Consider the following 27,869-nt stretch of genomic DNA (forward strand, 5'->3'; position numbering starts at 1 on the left):
ATAGATACTAGACAGTCAGACTGAGGGTGAGACAAAAACAGACTATAGGAGATGGATTAGCATGTCAGCGGTAACCTACATCACATCACTCTTCAAGTGTTACAGCAGCTCATCGATCAGGCCTCTGCCACCCACGTTCATGGCTCTTCCATAATATCATTGCCAGTTAAAACTGGGTGTGCTATAGAAGCCCTCTATAGGAAAATTGGAGCAGTGACAGATCAATGTCAATACAGCGAAATAAGGACAATTCTCATTCTGATGGTCTGTCATAATACATCACTGGTTTTGCGGTTAGTCAAATCCTAATCTTGCAGGGTTTTTTGTTGTTGTTGTTGTTGTTGTTCTTGTTTTTTTGAGTGAGGAAGCAGAGTACTAAACAATCGCTGGATACATGCTTTATGCGAAACAACTATTGTTACATTATGTACAATTTAGAGTGTTCAACGGAAGTAGCATTCAGCCTCTCCAATGTATTGCCTGCTCACCGATTTAATGTAATCTTCCACCCCATTGTCACCATGTTTTCTTCTCACTGCCACATTTAGTTGATTGTGCCATGTCACTAGGCCATGTTTCCTTGCTGTCAGCAAGACATCTTTGTGGACTTTTAATTTCTGTAGTGTAGGATGCAAGGGCAGTGTGGCCCTTGTGTGCAGTATACAGTCATGGCCAAAAGTTTTGAGAATGACAAATATTACATTTTCAAAAGTCTGTTCCTTCAATGATTTTAGGTGTTTGCCACATGTTTTTATGCTATTATGACTTTTAATTTGAAGCATTTCACAAGTATCAAAAGCTACAGATCTTAATCCCATTGGGAACTTGTAGTCAATCCTCAATAGGTGCGTGGACAATCAAAAAGCATGCATTTATTATGCAAAAATAGACGGCCATCGGTCAGGATTTGATTCAGAAGTTGATCCACAGCATGGCAGGGAAAATTGCAGAGGTCTTGAAAAAGAAGTGTCAACGCTGAACGTTTTAACCTATTGCCTGTAATTCTCAATACAAGCTTTTGATGCTTGTGATATGCTTCTAATTGAAAGTCATTTAATCACAGAAACATCTGGGAAACACCTAAAAATGCTGAAGGAACAGGCTTTGTGAAAATGTAATATTTGTGTCAGTTTCAAAACTTCTAGCCATGACTGAATTCTGTGATAAGTTTGATGTGCACCCCTATGCCTCGGGGTTGTTTTTTGTACCGTCACCAGGTAGGGCTCTCTCCCTTCTTAATCATTTATACTAGGACAAGTAGCTCAGCTTCAATGTGTTTATTGTTGAAAGTCAGAGATAAAGGTCTTCCACAATGTGGTAAACACTGGCACTTATTTTATATATTGCTGGACTTATTATAACATATCTTCAGAAAAAAAACACCTGATAAAGACTGTTTGGTACTCCCGCATTTTATTCAATTAAAGCATGAATACATAAATGCGCCAATGTAGCCAACAGGCAAGAGTGTTGTGAACTGGTAATGTGACCAAAAGACTATATAAAATACTTATAATATTCTCTATAACACAATTCAATATTAGTTGTCATAAAGGCCTTGCGATCTGGTAAGATGTTTTATTCACAGTTGTTTCCTTGATGTTTACCCTGGCCCATCTTGGGACACAAACTTGCAAAGCCATAGTGATTTTTGATGAGTCGTGAGAATTTGATCATTGCAAATGCAGTTTTTGTATCAGCAAGCAATAAATATACTGTATTGAACTTAAGAATTTTCCCAACATCATTCTATTGATAAACAGCTATATAATGTGATAAATGTTCTTCATTTCACCGAACCTATGGTATATATTGTATACAGCCTTGATTTTTTTATTTAAACAATTCATAAAATACAAAAATTATATATACTTCGCAAAGTAAATATCTATCCTGTCCTTTTAAATATAAATCTGGCACATTGTTTTTCTTCAAGTAACTGGAAACAATTGCATGTTTGTCATCCCAAAGCTGCTCAATGTTTGGTATCCTTCAAATGGCAAAGCAGCTGCTGTGTTAGTAAAAATAACTGCATTCTGAACTGCACAGTCACTCTTATTTTTCCTTTTCAGTGTTAATTGTGGCAATGTACTAAAAATGTAGAAAATATTGCTACGATCTTAGATGATTAAATAATCATTTCATAAAACTCATGGAGCAATTTGGTGTGTGATTTCCATCTGACGAGGAAAACAACACTGTTCGCCCAGTAATTTGACATTCAATGACTATAATTTTCCATGCTTGATGTTTGCAATTTATTAATCTGGCTTTAGAGCATTATTAATTGGGCTACAAAACAAGGCAAGAAATGTCTACAGTATCACATCACTGGGAATAGGAAATTCCTTTCAGAACACCTCAAAATTTGGAGTAAGAGATCATCTAACTTCTGGTAAACATGCAATTTAATTGTGCTAACAAACTCTTCAAAGTATTAAGCATAATCTGCCTGCTGGAAAAACTTAGTTGTTGTAGTATGCATTTTTACTAAAAGGCACTAAAGTCACAATGGACATTGAGCAAGTTGACTGTCATTTTACGGATTGTTACCCTACTTAAGTGGATGGTGCCACAATTATTCTTCATTTAAGAGGGCGCTGTGTCCACTCTCACATAAACTCCTTGCCTAATTAAGAGATAATTCTAGAAATCTGTCGTTTCTAGTTGCTTCTCCGATTGTCTTCCTGTTTTTGTCTGTATGCCCTCCCTTTCCTCACCATCTCTTTCCCATAAATACTTGCCTCCCCAACGTGGGCAGACAGGTCAAGCTGGCTGATGGGAATCAGACAGTTGTTGATCCAATTAGAGATACCCTCAAGCGGCGTCAGAGAACATCTGAATTCCAATAAAACAATGTCTTCTTTTTTCTTCCTTATCCCTGTGCTCTCCAACACGTCCTTGCAATAAAAACGGATAAAGCTGTCCAAATGGCTTCTCAGAGATCCTTAACTTAAATAAATTCTAGGGAAGAACCTGCAGACACCTTTAACCAAACATCTCACTGAACTAAATTAAGTTTCCTTTTACTAAAGCTTTTTGCTTAAGTGCCCAAAAAGAAGTTATGTGCTCAGGTCTTTGCAAATTCAAGAAGTCAAGTAATCAAAGTTTAAAAGCTCTGGCTTTCCTCTCCTTGGAAAAATGTTCACGAGTCAAAACACCTTTCCATTCCTCCACCTAGTATCCTTATTTTTCTGCTTAACCCAGTAAGTACACATGAGCATGTATTTAAAGTCCCACTATCATGTTTTTGCAGATTAATTAAATGATAGAATATTGTCAGAGTATTTAAAAATAAAATATTAAGACTCATTTAATGATTAAAACTAAATAATTTTGGACTAAACTGTTCCACATTAAAATATTTTCTTGTTTTCCTGCATAGCACTTTTATCTCGCTAATTTAAAACCACCCGATTGCAGATTGATTCACAAAGCAACCTTCTCTCACTCTCAATGTCACAGAGACTAAGCAGAGAATATTATCTCTATGTATAACACACTTATTCATTTATTTATATATGTACTTATTTCTTAACTTATTTATTACCTATTTATGTATGTCTAAAATGTCTTCTGTGTCTGTATTCTCACCCTTTTGCTACTGTGACAATGAAATTTCCCAAATATGGGATGAATTATCTAATCTATTCTAATCTAATCTAATCTAATGGTAAATATAACAAGCGCAGACACGCAACATGCATAGCGTAATACATGAAGTGCAAAGAATATAACTTCGAAAGACAAAAGGAAACATGTATATCTTTTACATGGATGAAAAGAAAACCGTAGTGAGACAGTTGAGACAAAGGGACTAAGAATCCAAATATAGATCTTAAATTCACTCAGATTAAGGTAGCATATGGGGACAGACTGGTGTAATTATTGTATCTAAAAATATTTGCAGCGCCCTGCAGGTTAACAAGTAATTTGAGGCATGACGTTTAGACATTGCACTTTGATAACGTTCATTTTATTCATTTATCTTTTCATCGAAAACATGCCAAATGTTGCTAACAAGCTTGCATACTGATAACAATTTTGACGGAAATTGATAGGATTTGTAGTAGCTGCAAGGACTGGTACGTCCCAAATATTTTCCTTTATTTTTAAATATGCTTGGCTGTGGCATGAGAAAATAGTTGAGAAACACTACTACAGCCTTGCAATGTCTTAAAATTGTACTGTTTTACCAAATGATATAAAAAAAAATATCCACATATCATGCTTCCTCATTAATTCCCAAATAATTTGATTCAGCTGAACTACCCCTTTGTCATATCCTCTTTTCACTTTCCCTGATTTTTCTTTTTCATCAATCCATCCAGCATTATTTTCCTTTCAGAAGAATAACACATTTTACTATCCAAACTGCCTCTTAACATCTGTGAGTAGAGATTAAAATGTCAGCAGTTCTTTCTGTTGGTGTCATCTCTGGCACAACCACAGCGAAATATCCTGTTGTTCACCTCTACCTCCTACAGGCAACCTTGTCACCAGTCTGTGTTGTCTCCAGTTTCCAGACTAGTAATACGAATGTGATGACAGGGGAGTTGTCAGGTCCTATATAGGGCATCAGGTGCACTGCAGGACTGTGTGGATAAACTCTATGACAATGAACACTGGCCTTTACTTTGGGTTTTTCCAGTTAGTGGCTATAATATCCACAAAAAAAACCCAAGATGCATCATAGGTTTCTTAGGCTGTCCATATTATCATCGTTGCATTTACAATTTTTGGTTTGATTCTCAAATGAATACCATAAGTAGTTGCTTGGTACTCGATAGATGTTTCTGGTGTATTTTCCAACCTGGTCTGATTCTGGGTAAGGAATGGCCACCAGGCTCTGTCTTTGCTGTTCACAGTCTCTCATAACTCCCTTATAAAAAAATACACTACTAAATACACACACACACACACGCATATCATATATATATAAATGGTTATATGTAAATATGGATAAATGGTTGTCCGTCTCCTCGTTAACTGCGGTTGGCTGGCCACCAATTCAGGGTGTCCCCTGCCTGGTGCCTGAGGGCACCCTGAATTGGTGGCCAGCCAATCGCAGTTAACGAGGAGAAGGACAACCATTTATGCTCAAACTATTACCTAGAGGCATTTGGAGTGTTCAACCAACCTACTATACATGTTTTTTTGGGATGTAGGAGGAGAACGAGGTACCCTGAAAAAACCTATACAAGCCCAGAAAAAAACATGAAAACTCCACATAGTAGGGACCAACCTGGGATCAAACCCCCGACCAAACAACTATGAGGCCTATATGCTAACCACTTCTTCACCGCACCACGTCCATATAATCCAACTCTAATTATTTGCTACCATGTTTTGGGATACAAGACTTCTTCACAATGTACAAACCAACTATAACAAAAAAATGCACTTAAATGTAATATAAATGGTCTAAAACAAGCACATACTCACGTGGTACCCCCTTTAGGCTGCAGACATGCATCATGTTCATGAGCAATTTGGATGACTAATTCTAATCTAAATCCTTAATGTCATGTCATTTTCATTTTATGTTAACAACTGTTTGACTCAAATGGCACTGCAAATTTTCCATGGCTTCACAGTAGGAAAAGAAAGAATAACATTTTAAATAAAAGCCACACTTGTTTAAGTAAAACAAGGCGGGATTATAGCAAAAAGGAACGTCTTTTAGACATAAGCTACGGCTGACAAATCGGTCCCACACATCAATCTCAGAGGTATTTACAAGAGTGATTAATGTGATTATTATTTCAACAATACCCTCCAACACTCTTTCAAATGCTGCCAACTTGGGATGGGTTTTGGGTGAGCTTGCCAACTTCAGGCATCTGGGAATTTTGCCTGAGAGCTCTATTGAAGGCCAAGGAAGAGGGGGTGATATGGAGTAGAGTAAGATTTCTGGAGTTCAGTTCAAAGGGCCACAGTTGAGGTCACAGTATGTCGTCTGTAACGTGGCTTTGTTCTCTCCCTCTGCAGCTCCCACGGAGCCATTGCTGTGTAAATTTGCCGACGGAGGCCAAAAGAAGCGCCAAAGTCAGAGCAAGTATCCTCAGAATGGAAGGCCATGGCACAGAGAAGGCGAGGTAAGTGCCATCCTTGCCCATGCATGCTGTTGACTAAGTCATTTTTACCTTCTACACACACATGCTAAACACCCCAACACACATGTAAGTGGGCTTGACAGTTGTGAACTAACATCAAGGTTGGGTATTGGGAAGAAGCAGTATTTCTATTTCAGAAAAAAAAAACATGCTGCCGTTTTGTCTGCATGTGTGTGTGTCTGTCCATCACATGTTCAGCAGCCCTCTCACACCTATAAGCCAGTGAAGCGTGTTTAACCTAAATCACGTTGCTTCACCGACCCCCCACCCACCCTCAACCTTCCAAATCCATTCGTGGACAGGGTCAGACGTGTTGTCCACAGGAAAAAAGCGTGTGTGGACTCTGTCATGGATTGTGCAATCAGGCAGTGTGCAATCAGACTCCCTTCAGCAACAAAATGGAAAGAAAAATAACCCTGCTGTTATTTTCAGTATTTATCCCCCACCATTTCTGCTATCTGTGAACTGAGAACAGCTTCTTACAGTCTTACCCAAGTTTATTTGTTTCATATTTTCTCTGCCAAGTAATATTTACAAATTCTACACTGAGAGTGGATGTCTTTCTGTAGCTGAAATATGTGAAACGATTTGGAAGCCATGATCAGTGTTTAATCGCAAAAAGCTTAACGTCCATTATATCTACTTCGTCTATCTTACATGGGCTACAGAAAACAAAGACAACTTTGAGGCCTCTTTACTTAAATCTTTTTAGACAGATAACATACTCTACAATACCACAATAAGATAAAAGTGGCAGAAATACACAAAAAATAGCAAACAACAGCACCTGAATTGTGACAGTCTTTTAAAGATGTTTATTTTTTGCCTTTTGTCTGTTAAATGAATAGTCTGTTATCTTTGGATCTGTTTAATCAAGGTTCATTTGTACTTTGTTTCAATTGGCAGTTTAAAACTGTATTGCCATATACTTAGAAACAAGAATCAGTTACAAAAAGGCTGTAAAATGGTAATCAGTCAATATTCACAAGTCATAATGGAAAGCACTGATGCTTGCTTGCTGCTGCTTGACCTCATGATATTAAAAAGCTAAAGACTCCACCTACAAACACTCTAAACCTACCCAGTTTCCAGAGACTGTAAGAGGAAGACTTGGATGATTCGCATATCTTGGCTCAAGAACTAAGAGACCCACTAACACTCCTCTTGACATGATATTGTCCACCCTGCTCCTCCTTCTGGACTCTAAAACTGACTAAATTACAGGCTTATTCACTGCTGACATGAAAGAAGTCTTAATACGTAAATCCTTAAAATGGCGCAGTGAAATGTGGTTAAAAAATTGTCCGTCCCTGTAAGTTTAACCTTGTGTAGAAAGCCAAACATGATAGAACATTAAGGTGGAGTCAAATCAAGTGGTGGTTGGCGAGCTCTTGGAACGCAAATAGCCGAAAAAGACAGCAATACAAGTATCCCACCGTACACACGGCATGAGAGAAATGAAATGTGAACCAAAAAGACAACCACATTGATTTCTGAGAAGAGAACAACAATCACTGACAATAATATGTTGTTTTGCAATGCAAAAATACAAAACAATAGTCTTAAAAAGAATGTCTAGTTTTATTTGAAAGAATTCCATTCTAGTTGAAATAAGAAAAAATCCTGTAAAAAGTTTAATTTCAATAAGATATTAGGGCTTGTTTTTAGACATATTTTTACTAGTAGGTGTAAACACAGAATTGGTCAGCCAACAACCAAAAACACATGACCAAAAATATTGTTAATTGTGAAATAAAGTAATATAAAATACAGATCCAAGCAATATATCTGTGCCTGGTAATACTGCCTAAGCTTTAACTTCTTAATTAAAGTTTGCTGTATCAATACTTTTCAAGGACTTTCTTAACTCAAGCCCATTTTAGTTAGTAGTTAGTCATTCTTTATTGAGGTTTCAGACCAATTTGTGTCTGCTTCTTGGGTTCAAAATCCCAATTTTTTGGATTGGATAACTTTATTCATCACGTGTTCGGGAAATGTTATTCTCACAGTAGCAAGAGGGTGATAATGCAGATACAGCAAAGGCATTTTTCTTTGGGTTTTGGAATGAGAGAATGTTGACTGTAGTTTTGCCTATGGATACATTTATTTACAGTCAAAAGCTGCATATTTATTGGGCAAATTTCAATTTACATTCTTCTGATTTTAAATTGAATTTTCTTCACTCGCTTTGGTAAAGATGGAAGTGTTGCATCAAAGCTGCAAAAAGTTCAAAGAAACACAGAAAAAAATCATTTTTGGCTTTGCTTCAATTTCACAGATGACTGTGTTTCAAGCACTGCTGTTTTCTGTGAGTTAGAGGTGTTGTATATTAGGGACAGGAATTGAAAGTCGTTAGTCTTCAAACAAGTTGTATACATTTCTTGAGAGTTCAGTTCCCCTTTTGAAGCCTGGTCACTGCTGCTTTTTACAATGTTTCAAAGTTTTGGGGGTCAACCAGCAGCATACTTAGCCTGTCATAGCTACTCTGTTTATCCTCATTGCAGCAGCAGAGCCCAGAAGCTGACTGCATCAGTAATCCCTCATTGGCCATGCTGAGTCCCTGGTCAGAAGATGCTTTGCTGTGGAATTCATCAGCACATCAAACCAAGGGCAGCACTTAGGGGAGGTTTCATGTGCAGCAGACAGCTGCTCATGTCCCCAGCTGCTATTAGTGAGAATGTGGACACACGAGTAGAAAAATGCATGATAATAAGGGTTGGAGTGCATAATGCATTTGGTGTTTCAAAGAAAAATGGGATCTTAAAGCCTTATATGTTATCAAAAGTGGTGGTGATAATGCTCTCTCAAACTAAATACAATTGCACACAAGTGGGAGAAAGAGCTTTATCATATATTGAGGAGTTGTCCTTTTTATACCAATCCCACCCCTTGCTCTCTTATTAATGAGTAACCCGTGTTCCCACCACTCTATAGCTCAGGGGAAGTGGAAGTTTAGGGTAAGGGTTGGGAACATTTTTGACTGAGCAAGGGCAAAATCCCATATACTATTCTCAAACATTCTACATACAAAATATTCAGGTTACGGAGAGCTTAAATGGAAGAATTTTCTCTCAGAGTATGAAAGAAAATTAACAAGCAAAGACTCAAAAATTAAAATATCGCCCAAAACATAAAATACCCTTGAAGTATTCTGTATTTACGTATGTGTGTACCTCCCTGGGTTCCCATTGGCTAGAAGGAAGCTGTGTCTTCATGATGTTTTTTCTGAGTTTGCAACTTTAGTCTTGCTGTTTCCATCATGGGCCCAAACAAAGTTATTCCCAATGCAAAAGAAGTGGACTCGTACCTTTGTGCAGACGTAAGGCACATATGCCTTGAATAATTTGGGAAAACTATGATAATTGTCATAGGAATTCATCGTGAGAACGATATTTTACTAAACATAACATAATTTTAAATTGTTAAGTGCTCATGTTTTTTCTTTGATGGCAAATGTTTGGCTTCTTCTCCCTCACCCATGCCCGATTTCTCTTTACTACATACTCGCCCTTCCACCCTTTCCACCCAATAGAAAATGTATTCGCATGTATTATTGATTTTTATTCCATAATAAGTCATGTTTTTCTCAATCTTTTTGTCGTTCCTACGGATTAGGGAAAGTACATGCAAAATAAGACTCTACTTATGAACAATTCAGGTCATAAAATCACTTCTAGAACGAATTAATCTTGTAAATAGAGTATATATATACTCATAAATAATGGGTTTTCTCCGAGTACTCTGGTTTTCTCTCACATCCCAAAAACATGGATGGTTGGACAATTTAAATTGCCAATAGATATAAGAGTGAATAGTTGTCATTGTTCCCTTTAATTGGCTGGCTATCGCATCGGGTTTCTGTCTGCCTGCAGACCATAGTTGGCTCCAAATGTGGCTTGCGAGCCGGACGTTCCTAGCCCCCTGCTTTAAGGGGAAGAAAGCCAAAAGATTTGTACAGAATGATGTGGAAATGGTAGTTTAAAGGATGAATTGGGAGTCAAGGCGAGATGAAGACACTCCCTGTTGGTGGAGGAAAAAAATACAAGTAGAGGAAGGGTAATTGTGTGTGGATGTGTAGGTGAATGCCTCTGTTTGCATGTGAATATGTGTTTATGTTGATGAAATCTGCCATCCTCAGCAACCTCTGGTTAAAAAGAAATCGGATTAGCTCTCCTCTGGGAGAGAAACTTCAGGAATGCAGACAGCTTGTACTGCACATGATTTTCTACCAGCCTCAGAGGGGGAATTAGACATAACCACACATAGTCGCACTTCTAACCAGACTAATTTTGTAACTCTCCAAGGGTGTTTTACTATTTCAATCATAAAAGGTTAAATGTGCATGATTACAATCATCCTTCATCACTTTGTTAAATTATCATGTGTATTTTCTTTCAAATTTGGCCTTGATGTGTGTTTCTATTATTAGGCTGGGCAATGATTCACATGTTTAAATGTGAGTTATAGCATGACCTGTTTGTAATTAATCGCATACAATGACAAACAGCATCCAACAGTTAATTCTAAAGGATTAGATCGCCTATTGTGAGCCTTCATGTTTTGACCACAACTGTCATAAATAGAACGAATGCTCTACCCTCAGACACTCAATTCAATCTGTTCCTAATCAAACTCAGATAAAATGCTTTACTACTTTGGTGGATTTGATGTTGATACATAATAAAAGTAACTAAATGCATTAATTAAATCCGTAGCCACATTTGAAAATGATTTCAAGTTGCTCTTTTTATTTTTCCGAGAAAAAACATGGTACATTAAGGCATAGGGGTTAGTTGACTGCAGTATTTGGTACCAAAAACACTCAATAAAGCCTCTCATTACCAATATAAACATAAAAAATATATTTTTAATGCATTATGTGGTTTCCTTTCCATGTTTCAAGATTTTGTATCGCTGTTAGAAATTAAAAATACCTGTTTGATCCCATTTTACTCACTCAGTTAAGTCTGGAATGGATTTGTGTTCAATGATTCCTACATCTGATGCAAATTATCCAAACTTCCGCTGTAGCTCAGCTGTTGCTTAATTGCTTGCACAAGTCTTGCTTTTTTAACAAATCAAATATATTGTAGTGTTACACCCTATTTTGTTTGTTTTTGACAAATATATATTTTGCATAGAAACTAGAAAGGATCATAACATGGTGTGAAAGAAGTCCTTGTTCAAAAGACGAGAGAGAGAGTAATTGACCATAATGATGTAATCTTCCAGTGTCCTGCTTCTATTCTATTGGCTTTGATGTAATCTATTTCTGACCGACCTCCGATAATTTGTCACTAATCCTTTTGTATTCCCTTTTTGTTCTCTTCCAGACTGGCATGGCATTAACATATGATCCTGCTGCAATGCAGAATGGGTAAGGGAATGACCTTGGCATCTTTTAATACACTCACCTCTTGCCAAATGGGTACCCAATCAATACTACTGCCATACATAAAGATTAATGTAGTGGCTGAAACTCCTTGTTTGACTAAGGTAATCAATACAAACCTGTGATACAAGTTTATTTGACAGGGTCAGGTTAAGAATAGCAGGGGGACACTAAAGGGGGAATATATTGAAGTAGGTTAGCATTATGTGCGTGTCCACGTTCTCTATGAGTCCCTGACTCTATGAAAAACTCTTGGAGAAATAAATGACGACATGTTTCATTGTTCCCCAAGGCACAACCCGATTGGAAGAACTCAAGCATCCTTTTTCTATACTTTTATATGTCAATCATTCTCAAGAGACTTTAGAACTACTCTTTCTAAACTCATTATCCTATTGAGGGGTACACTCCAGCAACATTTAATACAAGTCCACTCCCAAATAAGACAGGGCAGGAAAATACATCCAGACACAAATTGAAATGGACTAAGAGTTCTTTAATAAGCAATCTAAGTTCAAAACAAAGGTATTTCAGACAAGGGCAGAATGCAAAACAACAACTTAAAGAACGAAATGAAACTTATGAGGAAACACAAGGAGGTACAGGGCACGACTAGATTACCATGACGGGTATGGGATATAGGGGCATGAACAAAGGGTTCAGCTCAGGGGTCGTGAACCTTAAAAAAATTTAAACAACAATAGACAATTCATATTTTTAAATGTCTGGGCCGTCTGTTGGATGAGTGGTTAGCGCGTAAGCCTCACATTGAGAAACAACAAGGTAAACAATAGGAAGTCAAAATGACAAGCCACAAAGAGGGAGAAAAATAGATCATAATCAAAAACTCAAAGTAATACCTCCCAAAGAACCTAATACAAACAACTAAGCTTGTAAAGTAAAGTTCTGCTTGCATACAGTATTTTGAGTGAAAAGTCACGGTGAAAATATAAATTCAATCAATATAGCCATTCTCTTTTTGGTTAGTATTTGACAGGAATAACAATGTTTTCATCATGAAAATCCATAACATAACATACAACGCAATTCAAACCTTGTTAGACCTCCAGTTTCACTCTATTGACAAAACCCATGGAATAAACACAATTCAAACCTTGTTAGACCTTCAGTTTCACTCTATTGACAAAACCCATAGAATAAAGAGGTACTATGATTATTATATTTTTGAAAACAGGCAACCCCTTCACAATCCATTAACATCTTCAGAGTCAAAAGTGTCAGTGCATCCTAACAATTCCTTAAGGGCAGCAAATTCCTAATTCTCAAGGCCTTTTCAAGGGATTAAGGTTTACATCATCTTGAAACAAGGTCCTGAAAACATCTTTCTTGAAGTCACCAATAACATTTGTCTCCACATTGATGGAAGATGAGGAGGTTGAGTTCTAAAATTCACCCACAAGAAACTAAGTCCTTTTAGAATATGAATTATCCTCAACTACCAAGAATTTGTACATCATAGTGCCTTGTAAAATTGAATGGGAATTATACATATTCATCAAAAACTGTATACAACACATTATCATCACACACCAGCAATGACTGGCACTCGCAAGAAACTGTTTTTGCATTTTCTTCTCCATTTTTGGAAGAACAGCATTTTTATGCCTCTTTTTAAACTTGTTTAGTTTGTTTTTCAATTAGATACAGGTTGATACATATTACAAGGAAGAAAATCTGATGTAATTCATATTTGTCATATTTTTTCACCACAATAACCCATAATTTTAACAGTGTTGTGAACACTTTTTATAGCCCCTCTGTAACCATGGTGAGTGTAAATATCAACACATACAGAGGGAGCATTCATCACCTTGATAACACCATGACATCCAAAAATATACTTTTATTCGGATAGATTATCTTGTTCCATTAAAGGTAATATTTACACAAAACAATGTGTAATGTATATGGTACTTTTGTTTATTTGTAGAAATGTAATACTAGGAGGACTGTAAAAAAATCCCATTGTGATTTGGAAAAAAAATGGAGCCTATTTTCACTACACAAGATTTATTTTCTATCTTACAAGCAAAGGGTCTTTCAAGGGCAGTATGAGCAATGCCACATTTTCCCCGAATGTCCTTGTGAGTTTATATCACAAAGTGTTTTACTATTTTATCACTAAGAGCAAGTATAAAATGTTTTAACAGAAATTTTGACATGTGATAAGGGTACTAAATGACATTTTTATTTTTTGTGAGTCCAAAACAGTTTCCAAATAATATTAACGTAGCCACCTCGTGGTTCAGAGGTTCAATTGCCTGACTTCAGTGTGGGTAGGCGATAGTTTCGCTAGTGGCAGTGTGATTGTGAGTTCGGATATTGTTTTGTCTATCTCTGTGCCTTATGCCTGACTGGTGACCAGTCTAGGGTGTAGGCTGCTTTTCGCCCAAAGTCAGCTCGGTTAGGCTCCAGCAACCCCTGCACCCCTTGCGAGGATGCGTGGTATGGAAGATGAATGAATAATGTTAATGTTACACAGTGCTATTTAAAGAGGATTATAGGCATGATGCTATTGAAACATGTAAAAAATTTCCCCCAAAACATTTCTTTACCTTTATAATATGCATGAAATATAACATTTCTTACTATTGGAAGAACATTTTATGAAATTTTGTTTGACAAGAATGTCTATGTTGCTAGTTTTTAGGTCAGGTGAATACAGACTGTTAGACTGCACAACCACAAAGCTCCACACTCTTGGGAATGAGTAAAATAGCAAATCAAACCACCCCGCTTTTCCCAAGCTCAACTCAAACCTTGTCTCCTTTAAATGCATGGACTTTTCTCCAAGCTCAGCAGACATGCTTGGTCCTTAATCTAGGGAGCCAACATGGTCTTGGTACAAGAAAAAAAAACATTTATGTGGTGGTGATGATGAAGCCTCGTTTTATGTGAGAAAACTCAATTTTTCTCTGACAAAGGCCACAATGCACTTTAAGATCACCAATATGGCAAATGTTTTTGCTAAATCCCAGGTGCAAGATTAAGTTACACATTGCCTTTTAATTACCTTTAAAAATCCAATTAGTCTTCTCTTTTTTGAGTGATAAATTTTAGTATCCAATAACGCAACCATTTTAGTTGTTGTTTTTTTCCTCAGACATGGGAAGTGAATTCTTACTTAAATGAAAATTAACTGTGAAGTTCATTTTGTAATGGTTCTTTAAACAAGCAAGCTAGCATCCTGGGGTTTTGTAGTTAAGAATTCCAAACTAGCGATAATTTCGTGGGCTAAAAGTGCAAATACACGACATTTTTTTTTAAGAAAGATGAAAATGAACATATGAAAATATAAAACCGATATTGAATTCGAGTCAACATTTTAGGGAATAGTTATATTTTTATAATCCTAATGCCACTTGGTTTTGATTATGTTTAATATCAGCACTCAAGGTAAAATTGCTATTGTTTTTTTATAAACTTTTTTTGTTCTTTTGAAATAACTAATCGATTTAAATTGATCAAAATCATTTGGTAAGCACAGTTTAACACAAAACATCGATCTAAATCGTCATCGTTCAGGCTTGATTTTTTTATTAAAAATAATATAAAATATGAATATCTTATGTTCAAATCATTCAGCAAGTAATTGTCAAAAACAGTGTGTATTTGTATTTTTCTAATTCTTGTGCCTATCATCAAAAGCTATTTCTTCCAATGGAATTCTTGCAGTCTTGATACCGTCATACCCCTTTCAGAAGTATCTGCATCGTATCATTCGTCAGAAAATTGGTGTTCTACACTCCCACTGCGTAGTATGTTGTTTATCTTTTATGATGAACTCCTTTTGACATCCCTGTTTGACTCCTTTCAGGTTCTACTCTTCGCCTTACAGCATCGCCACCAACCGCATGATTGCACAGACCTCCATCACGCCCTTCATCGCTGCTTCTCCCGTTTCCACATATCAGGTAGACCATAATACACTGCATTTTGACAAATGGTTGAATCGTTGTGAAATTGTGGGGTTTTATTTGTGAATTGAGATAGACAAATAGAGGGGACTGGCTGCAAAACAGCATGTATTCTTTGATCAATTCCTTGCCTGCTCCAGCTGTGTAGGATGACATCTGTTTCTTAGGCAAAATGCACAACAGGCAACAAAAAAGAAGAATAGAAATTGCAAAAAAAACACTTGTGAAATACCATAGAAAACAAACTCAAACCGTATCCAGTTTTTGACCTCTTTTACCGCCTCTAAGCTGATACAGAGACGGATTTATTTATTTGGTAACGCTGTTACAAGTGCTATCACTTCTTTGGTAAAGCTCCATATTCCTCATAGCTCTGATCTTTGTGGGTAATGAAACAGAACAGAAGAGGATTGTGAAAATTGCCTGTGTGAGATGTCAGGGGTGTTAACGGTTTTCTGTCAGGCCACATTTCACGCGACAGCCTTCGCAAAATCTAAACATCAAGCGGCGTTGCAACTGTGTCCTCCCTCTCAAGACGTTATCACTTAACATTAGTGCTGCTTGGTATGCACAAGGACAGCGTAACAGAGAAAAAAGGGATGAAGGATAGATGGAACAACGGGGGTGACAGACGGAGAGAAAGGAGAGTCGGTGTTGGCGATGGCAATGATCGGCTCAAGTAGTGGAAGCCGGCGAAATCGTGTTTCTGAAGGTTGTGGCGCCCGTCTTTGTGGCTCAGTTGATTAAAACCCTTGAGGGGTCTGAGGTGGAAGGGTGGGAAAGGGGAGGGGATAAAAGTGGGCCAAGACACGTCTGTAATCCGCCATCGGAAGGCTTTCCAAATTGATTTATCAAAAACAATGGCCAGGCTTTTGAGGAATATTAATCCTTGTGGCGGCTCCCTCACCTAGCCAGTAATTTTGCCCTTCAGCCAGTCACGACAGAAAGGTGAGTCCTTCATCTTTTGAAAAACCAAACAAAAGAATTCATCAGTGGGAGTTTTTGCCACCAAAAATTGAATTTGAATGGATAAACTATAAAATAGTTGCATTGAAATGTTTGGAAACTATTTTTTAGTTTGAACATTTGCATTGAAAAAACAATCTTAATATTAACATTTTATAATTAAACATATTACTTTGGGAATCAATTCAAATAAACCTGCACCTTGAATGTGAGATTTATTCAATTCGGTTTTCTGAAATTATATCAGATCCTCAGTAAAAATTCATCCTGAGAATATGTTTCACATCACAGACAGGAGAAGTAGATATTTTGCACTTCAGATATGTTTGTTTGGATTTGTAGCTGCTGATTGCATCTGAACTGTGTGATGGAAGGCAGATGGGCGAGGGCATAGAATCCTTGACACTGCCTTGCAGGCTTGTTGGCTTGCCCAGATGCTAGTTATTGATGTTTTTTTTTAACCAGCATGAACAGGCAAAATTTCACATAACAACTTAAAGTTAACTCTAAATTATTACACCCAGAAAATATATCGTAATTATTGGAGATCTAAGAAAGAATGTTACAACAAATATTATGAAAAGAGATGAAAAAATCCAAATTAAAAATGTAGTTATATATTCCATTGCAAATTGTAATACATCAGAACACAGTCTAAATATTAGCGTAGGTCATTCAAAGGGAGTTACAGTAGTACCTCAACATACGAGTGCCCCGACATACGAGAATTTTGAGATATGAGTAAATTTTGGAACAAATATGTAGTATTTTTTCTGTGTTTTTTGTCTCCAGTTAGTCAGTGCGAATGGCGTGTATACTACTTTTCATTGGCAAGTGGTCGTGCGCTATCTTATTGTGAGGGCATTTGTGTGCATCATTTTGGGAATATTTTGAAGGGCAGACAAAAGCAAATAACCCTCAATAGGTTGCATTTGAAAGTCAGGGTGGATGCGGGGCAAATAGAGCCAACCCGGGAGAAGAAAGGTATCAAAATTTTAAACAAAATTAGGATTAGAAGTTTAGTGTAAGGTTAGACTAAAGTCATTTTTGATTGTGTTTGCATCGTAATCCAAGTTCCTTTTAAATTTGTTTATTTTGTTACGAGAACAAATTCATTCATTTTTAGTTCATTTCTATGGGAACTGTTCGCTTATGTTATGAGTAAATCGACATATGAGCTCAGTCCCGGAACAAATTAAACTCGTATCTCGAGGTACCACTGTAAATATGGATATTTTTTTTCATCAAGAATTAAAAATACATTAGTATTTAATTGACTCAAGGTATCTGGAAAGAAATAATCACATATTGTGTGTAATTTTGCAGATTTTTATGTTTGTGTCCATTTGTGCAGTTTATTTTTACGAAATACGCCGTTATTTTAGGATGAACTCCATCCCTCTTTGCTTAAGCGAGAAAGAGCAAATATTGCCTGTCTAAACAAATAGATTTGGCTTAATTTCATTGAGCATCATGCTTGTTTAGATGCGAGTCCAAATCACAAGTTTGGGTTGACTCAAAGGATTTATTGCTCTTAGAGCAGATTATTCTATGTTTGTCTTTGTTTAATCAAATCATTTTAGCAGGATCAGTGGCCAGCCTGTGTGTTTGTGTTTGTCTGCTCCAAGCTGTCTAAATTTCTTTCCAGCTTATACCAAAATTTGCTATGTTCCTTTATTCCATGAAACCAACAGCGCCCGGGAATTTTACTGGTGACAGTGCACGTTTTGGTGCTTGTCATACCTTAGTAAAAGCTATTTTACATCCTCATTGTTGTACAATGCATTCTTCCAAGCTTTAGTAATGTGTCTTAACTGTGTTTGCTGACTATTCACTCCCTTGGAGATGACTGGTAGCATGAATTAATTTTGAAAAAAAATCCATTATCATTTTAGAGACATTGTCTAATTAATAGAATCTAATATGCACAAGTCATGTAAGTCATAATAATGAGGTAATTTCTAAATACCTGGGGTACTTTTTATGAGTCATTTAAACTTTGTGAAGTTCAGCCTTTTAATGAACGGCTTAAGTTTCACTTTACAGGGTGTTTTTAATGTCAATAAAAGTGGAGTGTTACAAGCAAACTAGATTATCTTTTTTGTAAACTCTATTTTCTTCTTTCTAGGTCCAGAGTACATCATGGATGCCTCATCAACAATATGTTATGCAACCTACAGTAAGTACTCAACTATTCATTTTCATTTAATAGCGCTAACTGATTGATAAAGCCCGTTGTTCGTTCATATTTAAATCCTCTTTGGTACTTTTACTTGATCAGTGGTGTGTTTCCGACTACTATCAACTTTTTGTACAGCATTTATCTTGTTGAAAAACAGACAAAATTGACAATGGACTTACTTAGTGCAATTGAAAGTCAACAAAGGGTGACTGATTGACTTCTTTTTTCAGAGTGAATCAAAGTTAATTATGAGCTTTCCTCTCTTGCTCGGGTTTCGTCTTTACCATTTGTCAAAGGCTGTTTAACATAATCCCAAAAGAACCCTAGTAACAGGGTTTTTCTATCTGTTTAATAAGGTCTGCACAGCCTGTCACCACTACTGATAAAACAACATATTCTATCTGAAGTATATTTGTATTAATATTATTTCATTTGTTCAACTTGTTATTAATGTATTTATTGTAAAATTCCATTCAATTTTGTATGGAAGTGTATTGGAATACCTTGAGCAAAAATCCGATATAAATATATCTTTTTTTAACTACCTTTATAAAAATAATTAACTTGTTTTTTTCCCAAAGGAAATAAATACACTTTTGGAGTTACACTTCCAAATTTAGTTGTTTCTTTGTTTTAGAATCTAGTTTTATTGCATATGCACTCTTAAAGTGCTCTACAACAACATTAAATTAAGAGAATAGTCATTTGCTAATCCCAAAAGATTATTTTTTTAATGTAAAATTTAGCAGTAATTCACATATTATTTCAATCCGTATTCAATAGTCAATATATTTTATTATTTAGATAGAGAATCCCATATATCTCACACGCAATTTTAATATATGACAGGTCTCCTTTATAAATATTTCCCTTATACGTTATTATTGTTAATCAATATTTTTATATATCCATTTCGTATTCAGATAAATAATGAAGTGATAAAACTATGAATTAATAGACTGTTAATAAAAACAGACAGACATAGTTATGGCGCCAATAACATACTGGTTAATTTTTCCCCCTCCTTTTTATCTTAAATTTCATAATGTCTAATTCATTGCCTATAACTGACAACGTTAGATGTACAGTTCATTCAAAGGTTTAAGGGTTTTAAAAGAAATAGAACCTCCTTACACTGTGGTAATAGGGAAACAAATAAGAAAAACATCAGTGGTAAAGTATTTTTAGTTTGACCCATTTAATTGATACTAGCGGCATAAGTGTTCTTGTTTAGCTCCATAAAGGTTTTAAATCCTACTGCCAGAGGCTTTGCTTGGGGCTTTTCTGTGTCCCCTAAAGCACATCTAGTGCACTTTGTTCTCTTCTTTTTCTCTGTTCATTCATTGAATGAAAGCAAGAATCAGTAATAGCAGCACGTTTGATTCCTTAATATCCGCTTAACTCTATCACGGAAAATGATTATCATAATAGATGCCTTAGTTAAAGGCTGCTACAGCACAATGTGGAGCAGTATTGAAGAAAGTGCTCCTCAGAGGGCCAGTCCGCGGTACTCAACATCTACCTGAGTGACCTCTCTTTGAGCCCCACAGTTTTAAGTACAAAATGCAGATTCAGATGCTCACACTCCAGAGACCCCTTTCTGACTATAATCTTTTAGCAGCATGCACATGTAGTCAAAATCAGGACTCAGCATCACGGTCCTTTCTTTTGGTGTTAGACAATAGCAGAGCTGCCAACTACTCCAGAATTTCAGGAGTTTACCAAGAAATACAAGGCAAACTCCGGACAACCTCCATAAACTCTTGTAATCCCGAAAAATTGTCACTTACATTTCGTAAAAGTACCACATTTCCAATTTGAATGGCTTGAAATTCACACCATCACTACAGCTTCCGCCAACTTGGTTCAACTGCACTGTAAACCAGAAGAATTCGGTAACAAGAGTGCATTGTGAATCAATGAATTACAAGTTCTAACGTATGATTCGTCTTAAGCGACTTCAGCGCATATCGATTTTGCATGAATCGCATTCACTCCGGACAAACTCCGGAAATGGGACAGGATTACTCCTGAAATAAGGTCGACAGAGATTGGCAGTTCTGCAAAACTACATTCAATCTGAGTTTAAATTTTAGTTTAAGAATTGTGATACAAATTGAATCATTATACAATCACTAATTTCAAAATTCCACTCAACTTAACATTGTAAAAATGTTTATATTTTTTCCACCAAAACATGATGAGCATCCAGTTTTCCACCAGGCAAGGTTTCTGGTGGAAATTTTTTTTTTACAACATTATAGGGAAAAAGTTAGGCTAACCTGAAATATTGAGTAATAGTAGCAATGAAAGTTAACAAAGAGTCTGAGCAAATGCGTGACTGGTCCAGCACTAACTCCATGAGTGCTTTCAAGCAGTCACATAACATCGCCTGCTGTGGTCATTTACCACTTAGATCTATCCTTCTCAATCTTACTCCTGCTGTGGGACAGTGAACATGTAATCTTGACACAGCAGGTCACCAAACAGGCCAACACACACTCGACAGCTACCGCCACTCTCCCTACCTTCTGTGCGCATGACCTCCTGACTTCTTTGTCTTAACTCACTTTGCCTCCTCCTCTGCGACTCAGTGTCTTAGCCTGCTTTCTTGATACTCCACTTTTGTGGCGATTATTGCAGTCAGTAAAAAGCTGTGGTTACAATACTAGATTGTTGTTTTGAACATTGTTGTATCATGATTTGAGACAAGGACAATCCAGAAGAAACTTGAAAATTTAAAAACATTTTCATTTTTTGAAACACTTATCCTCACAAGGGTCGCCAGTGGTGCTGGAGGCTAACTACAGCCACCCATTCGGAGACACTCTAAATCGGCACTAAGCCAATTTCAAATACATTGTATTGAAATCATAATAGTTTTTCACTATACTTACAGCACAAATTGTGAGGTGTTGTTATATAAAAATATTAGTAATACTATCTGCTACTTTAACAAGATTGTTTAGGTTACCACACATACCCTCCAGACTACTGAGGAACTGTGTGGTAACCTCAGTCTGAAGAAGGTCCGCCTGTGTGTGGCTCCAGTTTTTTACCTAGGTCTACAATGTCTTGTGTGTCTTATGTCTGTCTTGTTACTACAACCAATACATTTCCCAAATACGGGATGAAACAAAATTCTAATCTAGTCTAGTATATATTACACAGTATTTGTAATTTTTCTTTTTTTCATGGAAAATATTTCATTTTAATTTTATTCCGTTTTATTTGACTTTCAGGTAAAAATCATGGCATTATCATTACAATTTTAGGACCTGACTGTTTTTAGACATTAAAACAAAATGGTACATTTAACTTTTATACCCAAAATAAGATAATTTGTCCTTTTAATATATTTAATTACATTATGTTTAATTTCTATGATGGTGCGTGGAAAGTTTAAATGCTACAAAAAAACAGATTTTCACAATATAGCAATGGAAAATGGAAATATATTAAATCAATTGAATTTGTTTTTGTTTTGTTTATACTTTCCCATATGCATAGTTAATGACATGCGAGTTATTCCCACCCAGCCTTGTTGACTATCTGTTGTCAATCTTCCAACAATATGTCATGAGACCACTTGAAGTCGCTGGCACATTAAATGGTGCATCCTCACAGTTTTTGTGCCAGCATGAAACCAGCCATGTGTCCATATCTGTCCCCATGGCCACTCCCACATTGTGTTTCTATGATACCGACACTGACACCAAACGGCTGCTAGGCACCAACTCCGGCTATCACAAACCACCAGAGCATGATCGCTAATATAACTGTTTCCCTTTATGGCCCAGGTTTACTGTATGATACCTCCCTCCCCCCTTTACACGGAGAACTTGCCAGCATCTCATTGAATCACAGCAAATTAGCCAATCATAATGGCTTTTAAAGCTCAAATCATTTCAAACCCAGTGATTGTGCCACAGTTTTATGTATCTCTTGTATATGTTATTTAGTCAACCAAGTATGCATGATGGTGCAAATGCTACCTGCGGTTGAATATGGAAAATAATGGCTTTTACAGTTTCACCACTTCTTAGTAAATCGACCTTATTTATAAGTGACACAGGCTTGTCTTGAAAATGTTCAAACCAACTTAATAAGTTTGTTCCTTACGCAAAATGTTGCATTGTTTTTTGTTCTGACTTTTTAATTTCTCCTAAAACCATTTTATACTAAACAAACCCTGTGTGAATGTTCTGTGAATGAAATTTCTAACACTGTGGATTAGTTAAAATGTGTACTTGTTTGAAAAACAATGGTTAAAACTGTATTTTTTTAAGAACGCTTTTTTTTCAAGACACTAAATTCGAGTCTGCCTCTTACGTCATGTAGATTCCAAAATTTAATATCAGAAATATACAAAGGATTTACAATCTCATGAATAGTAAGAATAGGACTGTTACGCACACTATGGCAACACTGAGAATAACACTTTACATTCTATCTAACCAAGACAGAGCTATAAATCTAAACATGTCTTCTCTAAAAAAAAAAAAAAATCTTGAATGTTAGCTTTATTTCTGAATGGTCGTTTGTGTGCGTTAGTGTTGTTTCCAAAAGTGTAAAATTGCCTCAAGAGGTGACATTTTAGTTGTTCTATCTTCCCCCTTCTCATATTTTTTTAATTCCAAGATGTCAAAGTAACATTACTGCTTGCTGTCAGTGTTTTTTTTGTGTGTGTAGTTATTCAGCACAGCTCAGAGACAAAAGGAGCCAAAAAAAGACAAGTAGAGTGCACAAAGCATGCATATTGCTCGAAACACATCCACAGGGCTAAATCTCACTTACATCAAGATCAGCAGTCACACACACTCAAAATATCACGCTTGCAAAGAGCGAAGCATTGCTATGGCTCCAACCAAGCGAAGCATTGCTGTCTTTCCCCATGACTTAGCCAGACCCCTTTTTTTTTCCTCCTCACTAAGAAGTGATTGTGCTAAGAATGTGTATTTGCTGAAGTGCATCGGCCCTTACATGCCGTAGGTGAAGTATTGAATTCCTCGCTGTTGCACCCGAGCCAGTTCTCGTGCAAGTTTGGTGCTTTCTGGGGCCTCTTTGAATTGGACCGTACCTATCTGCCTTCATCAGACGGGGTTGGAATCAGTGCACTGTGAGATACCCATCTCGGTTCTTGACATTAAAAACACATTGCAGATAGAGAAAACGGAACATTGTTGGTCTCATAGATTTGACTTATTAAGGCAGAATTTGAGACTGTTACCCTTGCGTTTCTTTTGTTGCTGCTTGTTGTCATTGCCATAGTAACAATTTTACACTGGCATACTTCACAGCAAACCGCCCGAAAAATGTGGTAACTTCATCCCAATAACTGGTAGATGTACCTTCTTGACTGTAAATCATTAATGTAAAGTACAATAAGAGATTGATTGTTTGAATAATGAAGCAATATTTCCCAATATTACACCTTTTTACTTAAAACATTAAAAATTGAAAGAACGGTTGATGTTCATTTCAAACAATTGATACATTATTTTTAATAAAACAGCATATCTAAAAGATGAGTAATGGAAATTTTGCTTTTACTTCGATTTCTATTCAATTGTGCTCAATCAATTGATATCTGATTTCAGATCAATTACAGCCCTATAAAATATAGGCCTGATTAAATAAACACGAAGCTGATATACTCATAAAATCATGCATGTCAGGAAAATGATCATCCTGTGCATTTTCAGGAGAAAGTTTAAAAGCCAACATCTGTAGTCTTGACAGCACTAACACACCCATAGGTTAGCACATTAGTTCCATAAATTTTGAAGCAATGCCTTTCCTAGTAACATCTTTTTCAAGGATGCCATTGTTGTTTCAGCAAGATGATCTCAAACCACATCCCGCATATATACCGTGCCTTTTCAGAAAAAGAGTGCAAGTACTAAACTGGCCTGCCATCACTCCAGAGTATTCAACCATTGAAAATTAGTGGCGCATTATAAAGAACTAAATTCACAATGGAGACCCAGACTCCCTAGCAACTGAGACTGAACACCAAAGAAGAATCTGAAGAATTCCACCGAAAAAGCTTGACCAATTAGTGTCCGGAAATCCTAAATGCCTACCCAGTTTGAAAAAAGGTGATGTTACACAGCTTTTTAGGAACATTGTGAGTATCAAATTTTGCACTATACCTCAAAAAATAAAAATATTATTAATATATTAAGTAACGCAACAAACAAAATTGAAAAATGGCTTTAGACATGACAATCTTAATATAGTAAGTAAGCAATGGTTGATTTTCAGCCATTTACCAAGCTGTGGGGTGACTAGCTCCACCCTTGAATCAACTACAGTGATTAGTTCCAAAAATACTACATATGGGTCTGTTATTAGGGTAACTTTGGTCTATGTTGACTAGAGATAGGAAAGCTTCATTGTTAGCATTGAAATCTCTCTTGTCTATATCTCGCTAAATTATAGAAGGACTCATATAAGATAGTCTGAACTCGCAGAGGAATAGACCTCCTGCAAAGACATGACAAATAGTGTTACACGCTTCACCAAGCAGCAAACACGCAAACAAACTTACACGCACACACACAAGCACAAACACACTTTACTATGCATCTATCCAATGTTCTCTTCAGTAAAAGGGCTTTAATAATTACCTCATTACCATGAGTACTTTAGTTAGATTAATGGAGTATATTAGAACAAACTATCAGTGTTAAGCTATTGGTTACAACTATGATATGTCACCATAATTGGAATTGTAGCCAATTTAAATTCTACCTATGTCCCCTGAGATATTGCTTATGGTAGATGTACAAATGATTCAATGGGTGGTGATTGATCCATCATTGCTTTCATTCTTTTTTCGAGGACAAATACCTACACAGTTGTCAAACAGCTTTGGAGCACAAGTTCAATCCTCACTGGTGTCACACATGGCATACTGATGTGATCATTATTCATTTTTTTATCCTGCAGACTCTACTAATGTTTGCACGAAAGTCTTCAAATCCTTCAAATTCGTGTCATTCATCTTTTGAGGTGAAAGGCTTAATAACCATGTATTTGATTTATTTTAAGCATGACATTTTTTAAACTCTAAATGTGCTTGTGGCAGCCCAGCGGCCGAGTGATTAGCGCATTGGAGTCACAGTTCTGGGGTTGTTTATTCGATCCCAGGTCGGTCCTGAGTGTATGGAGTTTTTACAGTTACCCCGGCCTTGCATGGGTTTTTCACCATGTACTCTGGTTTTCTTTCCACATCACTAAAGCATGCGGAGTAGGCTGATTAAATACTCTAATTTGCCACTGAGTATAAATTTGAATGTGAATGGTTCTCTGTCTCTTCACCCTGCGACTGGCTGCGATTCAACACACCCGTGACCCTAGTGAGGATAAAGCGGTTCAGAAATTGAATGAAGGAGATCGAGATATATAGAGATAGAATGGGAGAAAAAGACATAAAAAACATTTGTCACCTTATCAATCATGTCAAAGTAGAAAAAAATGTTCACGATGGATTACAAAATATTTTATTTGGTAAAAAATTGAGAAAGGTTTCAAGCTTAGGAGAGAAATCACAGCACAAATATCCTAAACGCAAGTATTTTAATCACAACATAGATTGGGTCTTATTAAGTACTCAACAATGTCCATCATTTTCCTCTTCCCAAACAGTACTACATTTTCTTCAAAAAAAAAGATAAGAGTTATTTTCCAAAATGTAATAAAAGACGAATTTGGAAATAATTGCTCTTACTGCTCCCTCCCTTCTGTGGAGACTGTTCAATCTCTGTGAAACGGGCTCTGACAAAGCCATTTTATTTGTAATGTAACAAAAATAATAATAATTGGTATATCAGGCATTAATTCATCTTCAATACTGCCCATTTTCGGAAGGGTTGCGGGGGTTGCTGGAGCCAAACCCAACTGTTTGTGGGCAAAAGGCCTACTACACCTTAGACCAGTCAGTCTTAAGGCACAGTGAGAGACAGACAACCATTCATACTGCCACCGAGTGGGAATCGAACCCAGACTGTTTGCACCAAAGTCAGGCGGAAGAACCATTGCACCATCGGGTGGATAATTGGTATCTATAAATAATAATAACAATAATTGGATTCATAACATTTTGGAAACTGAATGCTGAATGTTTCCAAATAAATGGTTTTCATTAAAGTCATCAACCCCGGGGGTCTTGTCCTTGAAGAGAAAAATCTTTACAGAAGGGGTCAAACTACTCCAGATTTGAGGCATTTGATTTTTCTCTACTGAGTAAATTAATCAGAGGTTTTATCAGCTTTTTTTGTGACTTCAAGCTTGCTTATATGTAGGAACATTGTTATTTTATCTTATTGAAAATAACCCCCTCAAAAAAACATTGTTCCTAAATTACACAGGTTAAAAAGAGAATGTGAGCATAAAGTGCGATTAGAGACAGTGATGCTATACATTCAAGGCATATTGTCAATCACTGGCCACACTTCTTCTACCTGTCATATTCTCTGCCGTACATTTTTAGAGACTACCTACCAAGCAAGCAGGAGGTATGATGTAAACCCTCTATTTTCTCAACTCTTTCAGTCTAGGTATTTGGAAATAAGTTCCCTGTTACTCCTACTATGTTGGTAGTAGTAGAACAGACATAGTGCTCTATTTGCTCCTAGGGGATTCATGCAGCGGATTAGAGTGAAAAGCTCCACATGCTGGCTCTTTTTTCCAGACTTACATGAAAAGAAATGTGCCTGAGAGTGGATTCTCTGTCCACAGTCAGCAGACAAAGGTGGCTATGAGTGTTTGGGTTTTTTTTTTTTTACTCTGTGTGAATAAAACACACAAAGAAGGATGTGAATGTACACTACACATATTCAGACCAAGTAGGAATATAACGATATCTGCATTTGGTCATTGATACTTACTGTAGCTATATTGTTTTATTTTGTGAGCTGGATTGGCAAATATGAACCTACCAGGTAGGCAACTGTGTTTTCTTGACATTTTCTCATGCAAAGAATTTGCAACTCAATCATTTGCAGATGTTCTCCTAAAGTATCAGATTTTTCAGACCAAAAGTACCCTTCTTAATATGTGAGAATGCCTGGCCATTTTCGGTTCATCCGGTGTGCCATTTGCTGGAAGTCTGCATGCCAGTTTTACACACACAACACACGCTCACATGAACAGACCAAAGTTAAGGCCACAAACCACAAAACCTCACGTTTAAAAAGTAACTGTGAACTTGACAGAGGAATGTGTTGAGCGAAGTTGGCTTTCTTTTTCAAGTATAATCCAAGCAAGTT

General features: G+C 36.6%; 1 protein-coding gene across 5 annotated transcripts in view; it reads left to right on the plus strand.

The window, feature by feature from the left end:
- rbms3 (RNA binding motif, single stranded interacting protein) overlaps nt 1-27,869 on the plus strand; it is a 209,944-nt gene that overhangs the window by 161,103 nt on the left and 20,972 nt on the right. For all 5 annotated transcript variants that reach the window (XM_077743455.1, XM_077743457.1, XM_077743458.1 and 2 more), the window contains 4 exons: nt 5,992-6,098; nt 11,450-11,493; nt 15,347-15,443; nt 18,541-18,591. In XM_077743455.1, coding sequence (XP_077599581.1) covers nt 5,992-6,098; nt 11,450-11,493; nt 15,347-15,443; nt 18,541-18,591 — 299 coding nt within the window. The remainder of the gene's footprint in view (nt 1-5,991; nt 6,099-11,449; nt 11,494-15,346; nt 15,444-18,540; nt 18,592-27,869) is intronic.

The sequence above is a fragment of the Stigmatopora nigra genome, chromosome 21, assembly GCF_051989575.1.
Source record: "Stigmatopora nigra isolate UIUO_SnigA chromosome 21, RoL_Snig_1.1, whole genome shotgun sequence".
Lineage (NCBI taxonomy): Eukaryota > Metazoa > Chordata > Actinopteri > Syngnathiformes > Syngnathidae > Stigmatopora > Stigmatopora nigra.